This window comes from Apteryx rowi, unplaced genomic scaffold (assembly GCF_003343035.1).
Source record: "Apteryx rowi isolate R43461 unplaced genomic scaffold, aptRow1 scaffold_763, whole genome shotgun sequence".
Lineage (NCBI taxonomy): Eukaryota > Metazoa > Chordata > Aves > Apterygiformes > Apterygidae > Apteryx > Apteryx rowi.
The window spans coordinates 321,019-331,654 of NW_020451053.1; the positions used below are offsets into that span (position 1 = coordinate 321,019).

General features: G+C 35.7%; 1 protein-coding gene across 1 annotated transcript in view; it reads right to left on the bottom strand.

Annotated features, from left to right (window-relative positions):
- Positions 1-294: 294 nt before the first annotated feature.
- Positions 295-10,636, bottom strand: part of PDS5B (PDS5 cohesin associated factor B) — a gene marked incomplete at its 5' end in the record, with an annotated part of 52,557 nt that continues 42,215 nt past the window's right edge. Inside the window, 5 exons of the mRNA XM_026088323.1 lie at positions 295-1,185; positions 2,045-2,186; positions 5,345-5,446; positions 5,538-5,980; positions 9,617-9,722. Of these exons, the coding sequence (XP_025944108.1) occupies positions 1,150-1,185; positions 2,045-2,186; positions 5,345-5,446; positions 5,538-5,980; positions 9,617-9,722 (829 nt within the window). The remainder of the gene's footprint in view (positions 1,186-2,044; positions 2,187-5,344; positions 5,447-5,537; positions 5,981-9,616; positions 9,723-10,636) is intronic.

The following is a 10,636-nucleotide window of genomic DNA, read 5'->3' on the forward strand; positions in this document are numbered from 1 at the left end:
AAATACGAGTTTCCAAAAAAACATTACATCCCATTTTCAGCACATTTTTCATAAACATGCAACTTCACTATAAAATACAAAACACTTGGCTCTCAAGAACAGCTTTATAAAGACACACTGCATCAATAAAATTTTTCTTTGTGATTAACTTTACACTGTAATAAGAACTGCATTTTCACTAATGTTTATATATCAGATTTCATATTATAATGTAGTAATAATTTGCTCTTTGTGAACATCATGTTCAGAAGGAAATATCTATACACATTAACATACTAGACTATTAAAAACTCATTCAGTTACAGAATTTTATTGATACAGTAGATTAATAAAAACTGATAGGGAAGATAAAATGGGTAGGGTATTCAGTACATTATTTAATAACACACTTTTAAAATTAAAATATTTTAAATCCTTTTTGAATTTTCAATGCCACTAGAAGTCCAGAAAAGTCTGGCATCAATACTGAGGTGTAAAACAAGTCAAACAACTTCTTTCACAATTTGCATCTCTTGTATTATTCTCTTCAACATTGTTCAACTCTAAAAGTAATATAGCACCTCTGATGATAGGTAGGTGCCTAAAAGTAAACGCTAGGTTAAATTCATAAAGGAAACAAAGATTGTTTCATTTCTTTTTCTTCTCAACAAATAGCGGCAAAAGAAAGTGGCACTATTTGTTCAACTGATTTTTTTTCTTCACAGTTAAATGTCAACAAGAGTACAAATACGAACACTGACAGATATTGCTTGAGATCAATGTTTAACAAACTCTGTTCTTTCTTAAATCAATAGATCCAATAAACAGTGGGGCACTGTCAGTTTAAAGCCGCAGATAAAAGCTATACAAGCACTTTAGAAGTCAGAAACATTAAAAAAGAACTATTTACAGTTTTCTTCTTTAGTTCATACGTCTACAAAGCCAGCGCACATTACACTTCACAAAAATCCACAGTTAATGATATCAACATGTGTGTGGCTAAAGCTTGTGACCTAGGGACTGCAAATGCAGGGGCAGTAAAAGTAAAATAGGTTTTGTCTTTTTTCAGCAACCCCATTTCGTGCACTAACAGCTTTGTTCAGTCTCAAGCTTTATATTAAAAGCATTCTTCAAAGCTTTCACCTGGAAGGCTGATAACTACATATTCACTCATCGCCTTTCTCTTTTGGAAGTTCTGCGACGCACCTGTTTGGGGAAAAGTATTTAAAATGTTTTTACAAGAAAAACTGTAGGTTTTGAAAAAATCCAAGAATAAGTATATTTTATAATAAAAATGGTTACTCTCACAATAATGTGCAAATAACTGTATATAGTATCATTCATTACTCATTTTTTCTATGGGTACAAGTCTCAGTCAATGACCAGGATGTAACTGTGTTTAATGCTACTGATCCTGCATTCTTCAGGTATTAAAAAAATAATCCAGCATCCTACTTTGGAGTTTTCATATACTCAAATGGTTTAGACTTGCCCAAAGTGTAAATTAAAGCATTTTCAATTACATTTTAAGTACTAGTATTAACAATTACATTTTAAGTACTAGTATTAACATAACTAACAAATTCATATGAAATAAATATAAATTTATTTCAACTTATCTGCATGTGCTAGTAAGAAAAAGAAATTTGTTTAAGATTCTGCTCTGGATTCCATGGTTACCATCCAGTACTATTCAGTACCTCCTGTTTTGCACAAGGAAGCATTATTTGCTATTATGATCTAGCTGAGAAGAATGGGCATGAGTTACATGGAAAATAATTCTCATGAGTTACTACTCAACTCAGGTATCTAAATAATAAAGCTGCACAGAACAGAAAATTCAAGATGCTTGACAAAAACTGACATTTTCTCTCGAAGAAATGCAGATTCTCTAAGAAACTACAGTACAGTGCCACTATTCGACACAGACAGTTGAGAACCACCTCATTTATTTTAAAGGAGAAAGGTTAAGTTATCAAGAACAGGAAAAGTCAGTCTCTGCACATCAATACAACAGAGGACACCACAAAGAGACTCAAAAGGAAGTCCCATGCATTTCTCTTACATTGATTGTGGAAACTTCTTCTTCTTCCATTACTTCTTCCTGGGGAATGTCATCACTGACAGGTGAACTACTCTGAAATACATCCATCTCTTCACTAGATTCATTCTCTTTACTGGCTGCTTGTTTGGAACGTCCTGCACGGCTACAATCAGAAGAAAAATAAAGATCAGTCTCACAGTATATGGGTCTGTACATGTAAAAACTTTGCATAAGAACAAGCATTCCATTTAACCTTTTAAGAACAGCAGTCTTAAGATTTTGCTTTATGTATTACTTCTACCACATATGGCTTTCTATTTCATCTGTATACAGAATAGAAGTGGTGTAACTTGGAGGCTGAACAGTATTTGAAAACAAGATTTTTCCAGAATAAAGAGCCAGGAGTACAAAGCTTAACAATTTTTGTATCTATAAGACTCAAATGAGCTCACTGGCAAGAGAGATTCTTCTCTTTAGTGCCAGAATACAGGTTGAAGAAGGCTGATGCAACAGTGACACTGGAGAACTGGAAAAGCTAGAGACCGAATACTGTTTTTTTTTAAATTATTATTATTATTTTTAAACTCCATCTACTGAATTCCATAAACAGATGTACTCCACTTCTGCAGCAGTATATACACCATGACATTTGAATAGTTACATCTATATATATATATATATATATATATTTTACAGACCTGGAAGAATCCATATTGCCATTTCTGAAATTAACATTATAACGAACCTAAATGCAAATCTACCAAGCTAGCTCATGCTAAGACAAGAATAATCAGTCAACAATATCTGAAATCATCTTTGTTAGTTAGCAATTATGGGAGCTGAACAATAAGCAAAAACATCCATTTGCTTAAAATAAGAGCTAGCTTCACCCCCCCCCCCGAAAAAAAATCTGAATAGATATGTATCCAAAACTACAGCTGCATCTACGTTAGCATTTTGGTTTGGATCATTAGCAGAGTTCAGAAGTAAATCACTGAATCATCCCACTTACAGTATTTTGGTTTGGTTCACAAAGCTGTTTTTGTGCATGCAAGCTAGAGCCCTTTTTGGATGAAATTAGATCTGAAGCTCTGTTCCAGGTAAGCAACACACAGATCCCCAGTGGAGACATACAGATCCAAAACGCCTGTCCTCTGACTCTTTCAAACCATACATGTGATAGGAATTTTCAGTTCAGAGGACCGCACTAAATCAGTTCAAAATAAAACCCCCAAACTGCATATAGTATTTATCGTATAGTAGGTGCTTTAGCACCAACGAACATGACCTCCTTCGAAAAACAAGGCAAAATAGCCCAACTGAAGTCTTTCATGACGCTGACAAAAGCAACAGAATTGGAAAGGAAACAAAAGAAATATTCACAATCTACATTCATGTTTTCACATTTTACAAAAATAAGCCAGCTCACAGGTGCTGGTAGGTAACCCTATTAACTATTAGAAATAGGTTATACACTATAACCTCATAGTTAAAGACCCAGATTCATTGGCCCACACACTCCAAATCCTTCACAGAACAGCCTAGAAAGCTTTAGGCATTTGGATTAGATATATTCTCCCTTTTAGTACACAATGCTGCTCAGCCTATCAATTTCCTTCACTTAAAACCCCTGTAGATAATACATGGACAGAAGGGTCTGACTATAACCAGCTCATGTTAGCGGCCACTTTGAAGACTGAGGATTTACTGCTGTCTAACCTTTTTCTTGCAAATTTGAGAAATAACAGTCTAAAGTGGGGGTCTGACCACAAAATTAAAAGACAAACTACCCCCACCCCAAAACAAAACAACCCCCCCCCAAATAATCTCAAAACATCTTTGTGTGTAAGTCTAGAATAGATCCAAATACTTCTGAACCCTTAAAGCAATTTATTTGGGCTCCTCATGCTATGAGCTACATTTATACACATGAATGAACCATTGTGCCACTGTTATTGATCATGCACACTGATACAGTTTAATTTGCATTTACCGTGGGGTAAATCAACTCACTGGGAAGTTCACTGATTTCACTAAGAAGTGAACCAGAAGATACTTAAGTATTTACTAAAGGGCACCTTGGACAAATGCCACATAGCACGTCACCCAACAAATAACTTGTTTGCATGCCCTCTGTGCGTGGTGAAGTGGCTGCCTGCAACTCTTGTTTCACTGCTTATGTAGCAGGGACTTCTGTAGCAACCAAGGCAGCGTTGGGACCTGTGCTTCCACTTACAGCATATGGGAGTGGGAAAGGTTCGACTGTGAGGTAGAAAAACAAGAGTCTTGGTCCACGAGAAGACTGGAAGGATTGGGATACCGTGGGTGCAGAATGCCAGCACAAGGGATCAGATGTGAAACTGGAAGTTAACTGGAGGGGACAAACTTATTCAGGCAAAGACCTGGGGTATGGGAAAAAAAACTGCTGGGGACAGGCAAATTGGTGCATTAAACTACTAGAGGACCACCCACACTGATACGTCTGGAAGCTAGAAAAACTAAACTAACAACCAACAGAATAATACAAAACCCCAGATTTGAGATGTGCATAAGTAGTGTCCAAAAAATTCAACACCAGGTTCTGGAAAGGTATCTTGCAAATCTGTTCCATGAGCTGCAGATTAATGCCAGTAGGCCCAGTTTTTATTGTCCTATCCACTTGTACACCTGTGATTTACATATATTGTATGTATATATAAAGAAAAAGCCATAGTTTCTACAGTAAGTACAAGAACATTAAGCTAGCCACAGTTCACCTTCATTTTAGAGATAGTATATGTTAAAATTTTTAAGAACAATTATCCTTCAGAGAGTGTAGCACACACTTTATTCATTTGAAAACTATTCAAGTGGATGATACATTACCTTAAAACAAGGAGGCCACAAATTAGAGAGGTACTGAAAATTAGTTTAAAAAGAATTAGAAAAAAAAAACTATTCTCCACAACATCTTTTCCTTACAGTAGCAATTTGATTCTTCCTCCCTATCCAAAATGAACAGGAACAATTTTCTGCTCCCTGAAGTCCTCACAAAGCCTTATCCTCAAGGCCCTCAGGGTATATTGACTTTTCTCCTAAAAGAGCAAAGCTACTTATATGCTACCGGAGCACATTAAACTTTTAGTTGTAGCCTATTGCTCTGATTTGAGAAGCTCCAGGAGAAGCAGATAGGGAAAACATTTTAGAAATAACACTGGTAATTTATTTTCGTAACTGTCAATTTAAGTATTCTGAAATATTTTCAGTAAATGATTGTTTTGGGGCACAGAAGTATATTTTAATTTTTACTAAACACAAATTCAGAAAATATTCACCACTTACACTTTTTTTTGCTGTGATGGTGGTGTTTTTGATGGCCTTCCTCGTCTTTTCTGTGGCGTAGATTGTGCTGATTCAACTGTACTAGTTTCAGATGGTTCTGCTCTGTTTTGAGGAAGACCCAAATTGCAAAGTATCAAATTATAACTGGTGTTCAAGGATAAAAAAGATGCAGCTAACAAGAAGACGGACTTACCTCTGTTGCGTTCTTTTCGGTGTCCTATTTTGCCTGCCTTTTGGTTTTTGTTCCATGTTTTCTGTTTGCCTTTCTTCCTCCTCCTCCTCCTCTTCTACTGCTGCTACTGCTGTTTGCTTTTTTTTGTTCCTTTTTGATGACTTTGCTGCTGGTTCTTCCTTTGGTGTTCCCCCATTATTTGCTTTTGGAGGGCGTCCTCTTCTGCCTTTCTTTGGTGGACTGTTTTGTTCATCCTCACTTTCTATCACATCTTCTTTTAGCCTTTTTTCCTCTTGCCATTGTGATTCATCAGATTCTGACACAACTGCAGGTCTCTTCCTTCCCCGTTGACTTCCTCTAAGTTTCTGTTCTTGCCCCAGCTTATTCAGGTCATCTATGCCTAATTTCTCTTCTGAGTCTGTGATAGTTGCTTTCTTCCTTCCTCTAGGCTTCTCCATCTCTGACTGAAAAGGTAAGATTATATCTTAAAATTAAAAAATTAAACTGCCATAAGAAATTGTCAAGTACACAAAAGCAATGGAAACTTCTGAAGAAGAAAGTCTTAAAGTTACTCAAGATGTCACACTAAGATTTTCCATCATATCCAATTCAAAAGCCTTTGCAAAAAGTATAAATGCACATATACAAATAAAATGCCAGAAGCAAGAGAGAAAGACTATGTTAAGGACGAGTAGTTAGATTACAGAAATGTGTAAGGTCTTCATTTGTATCCTCAGCTGTGGCAAACACGATCAGTTAGAATATCCATAATTGTATTTTTATCATTAGGAAAATAAGATAATATATAGGACAGAAATGGCCAACTTGTGGCTCAAGCCTTTTTATAAGTTGAAAGGTGCTTATGCCTGACTCTCACACTGGCAATGGCACAGCACTAATACAGGAGACAGTTGGCAATTTGAATCCATAATATAGAAGGAAGCACAGAAGTTTGCAGTGCTTTGACAGCTATGACTATCAGAGCTACACTGAGACTCAACGTTTGCTCTTCTCAACAGAAAAAAAATTAGAAGAAAAGCAGAACCATTTCTGAATCATAAGCTTTCAGAACACAGACTATTCCCTGACCTCTCTATCATTTAGCTCTCACTGTATATGGCTCTTCACTGTACAAAGATTTCTATAGGCAGCTGTTAGGTCAGGCAGATGGCCCCTGTGGTGTAAGAGTAATCTAGAAAAAAAAAACACCTTTTAGTTTTGGAACTGTGCTTACTGGAGCTGAAAAAAGAGGTATATATTGACCCACTTACCATTTCATAGGGACAAAAGTCTAAATATTTACTGTATTTCACAGTTTCATACCAAGGTTGATTTCAAAGGAACATTACCTTATTTCAACAATACAAACACTCATTTATTGATATTTGTCACATTGCAACTTAACCCACATGGTAATAGTTATGCCACTTAAAACCAGACTGGACATTTTTTTTCCTTCACATCACTTCTTGTGACTTAAGATAGAAGTCAGCTTACAAATATGTGTCTCTACTTTAGCAGTGAACCTTGGTCAAGAAAAGCAGAAAGAACAGCTCATTGTTCCCTGTTCTACTTGCTCTTGCAGTGATTGTGAGCATCTCTCACACTGCAGCTGCTTTTATTAATTATGGTTGTAGCTGAGTTTCAAATGAAAGTTTCTTATTCAGGTTTAACAAAGTGCCACGCAACCTTAAAACCAGCATGTTATTCTACCTTGTCATCTGGACAAATATCCTGAATTGTGACATCTTTAAAATAGGGACTTTCTGGTCCACAATTAAAATTCTGCTTTTCAGTTGATGTCACCGATCAACATAGGAATATTGTTTTTTTATAACAAAGTTAATATTCCATCAACAACATCAACAAGAGAGCCTATAACTGAAAGTGAAGTTAGCTCACTACAATTGCCTTGCTTCCAGCAATCTAAATTAAGTTGCTATAATAGTTTTGGAATTAACATAAGTGAAGTTCACCACAATTTTTAAATGACAGAATACCAACTAATATATTTCAGATTGTCATATAAAGAATGCGTCTGTTCAGCTGGCAATACTGGTCTGAAATTTAAGGCTGAAAGGAAAGCCAGGTGTAGGAATGAAAATTCCAAAGTCTGTTACATTATGACTCATCAGGCTTCAAACGTGTTATTCTTTTGATACAAAATTCCAGATTTTTCTGTTTTTGTGCTGTGCTAGCTTGTTTTCCTCACAACGTATCACAGCTTAAGATGGTTATGTGCACTTCAAGGCTAGCAAAAGTATAGGGCATTTTTACCAGACAGTAGCTTTCTGTGTCCTAAGCAACCTGGAAAAATGCAACAGAGAAGACTGACATAATAGAATAAAGGAAATGTCACAGACAGTTCAAAAAAAAAAAAAAAAAAAAAAGCAGCAGTGACATCAGACATCACATATCCTCAATGCATTCTAGAAAACACAATTAATGAATTTTATCTTGTTCGGATTATTTTTTCATGCTTATCTCAAATTACTATAATATTTGACAAACTGCCAACTGTTATCAAGGCAGAAAGAGAACTGAAGTTTACTAGTGGTATGTGAAATTCTTATTAATTTATTAAAACTGCTCTTAGAATGAAAAAAAGCAGTACAATCATAATTTTTCTTTGGTGGATGATTCTTCTGTATTCTGATATAATGATGCTACAGACTTGAGAGAAATATTTAACCTGTTTTTAATATCAATAAATATATTTCAGTCCTACATTTGTGGAAGAGTCCAAATCCATTTTTATAACCTTATTAGAAACCTTTAGCATCACAGACCTAGAGAAATACAGAAACTCATCAGTAAGAATTAAAGATAGGCCTACCACTCTCAAAAGGCCTTGTGATCATTCACTAAAATCTCTCAAAGATATAGAAGATGCAGAACTGCTCCTGAACAATGCTGATGAGGTAAAAAAACACATACCAATGCCAACATTTTGCTATTCATGGAGTTCAGCAATGTTCTCACAGAACAGCTGGTTTATATAACAGTATAAGCAATGTGCTTGTTAAGCATTAAGTCTACTTAAATCCTGTGAGATTGTATTTGTCTATAACTATCAGTTAGCTAGCTTACTCTGCCCTAAAGCCAGCGAAGGACCGTTCCACACACAAGCAGATTTAAAATCAAGCTACAACTTCTACTTTTGATACCTGGCATTCAGGACTAAGCATTTTTCCTGCTTTCACCACTATGCAACAAGTTTCATGCAAGAAAACAGATTCAATAATGGCTACTGAGACAACTTTTCCTTTAACATCTAAATCCAACATCAAATCATCGTGCCCTCCTGGTATTCTAGATAACCAAAAAAAGAGCAGTTGCTGTTCCCTTACAGCTGTTGAAAGGAACATACAGCTAGCTGGAAAAGGAGAACATGCCTTAGCATCAGTAATGAAGCATCAGTAATGGGACAATATCAAAAAAAGGTGAGAATTACAATACATCAAACCTGTAATGAAGTATTACCACTTTGCTAGCTACAAGCCAGAAACTATATATAAAACAGATCTTCATATCCTCAGAGGCAACACGAGATCTCAGAATGGTTAAACCACTCTCCCCAAACTCCTACATGGCGAATCATTCTCAAGCTAATTGAAATAATTCTTGCAAAGCTGTATTTTGAGTAACCATCAAATACACATTAAAACAATAAATCACCACATACTGGGTAAAAAGAGTCCAAGCATACTGGCAGACTGAACATTCCGAATGCTTCAGCAATGAATCCTGAGCATGAGACAAATCACAAGCTAATTCCCATCACCCTCGCTCCAACAGCACCTGATCCTATCAATATCCTGCAAATCATAACAAGTAATCTCGACAGCTTACAAAAATTGTCAGTATGATACAAAGGTAACATGCATATCCAAAATGGACAAATTGAACATTTTTCATTTTATTTTCATCTCCGAATCTACGCACTTTTTGCAGTAGCTTGCACCATCAACTCAGTTTCCTGTAAAGTCTGGATTAGAAAAGCATATCTGCTTGAATGATATCAAGTATCACCACATTCATTTTTTTTTAAATTCTGTTGACTCAAAACGAAACATTTGCAATGCAGCCAAACAGCTCACCCTTACAAGATCAGAGTCGTCTCTTTTGTCAGTTTTCTTTCCTGGTAATGGTGAAGTTAGTGTGAAATCTTCATTTTCACTATGGTCCATTTCAGTACTGTCAAGCCTAAAAATCAACAGATTTATTCTACTCATTACAGCAAGCAATCGTTTAAAAAAAGCAATCATTAAAAAATATATATATATGTATTAACCAACAGCAACAATCTTCAGAAGAAATCTATTCCTATCCAGGAACAATCTGGTAGAACCTTTCACTCTGGCTACTATAGGTATCACATGATATCACAAGCCAGAACAGCTAAGTCTCAGGACAAGACTGTCAATCACAGACCACACTGCATATATTTCCCAGTAAAAAAAGAAAATTCAGCTAGTTTTGAAACAGAAAAGCTTTACTGAGTTACAAAAAGATCTTTGCATCTGTATATACTTGCATACACTTTTATATATCAAGCATGATATGACTCCCACAGACACACCAACCAGAGCATGCACACTATGGTGAGGTTTATGCAATTAAAACAGCATATTTAAATTTCATAGACCAGTTCATCCCTCAGCTTTCATTTGTTATTTGGGGCAGCACTAAGTAAGCAATTTAATTTTTATTTTAGTTTCTGCCTATGTAAATGGAGACAATGATACTTTCCCTGTCTGGAGAACACTGAGACCCATGGATAAAAGTCAGTATATGAAAGCCAATACAGAAGAATCATCTGCTCTGGGGCTGGAAGAAGCAGAATTTTCAATAAGAGTGCACAGTTTTTAGGGAAAAGAAATATGCTATGCACTGAAAGCAAAAGGGGTATTCAAATACACCAACTCTTAACTCCCTTTCCTGTGCATTCCCTAAGCTGAGAAAGACATCATTATTCTTACAAGTATAAAATCTGTAATAGCTATGACATATTAGAAATTCAGTCTTTATACATCACCTTAACAGACGCAGCATTACATGTATATAGTCAGTCATACTGATTGAATCATTATGATCAGTTACACAGGACTTTTTTTTTT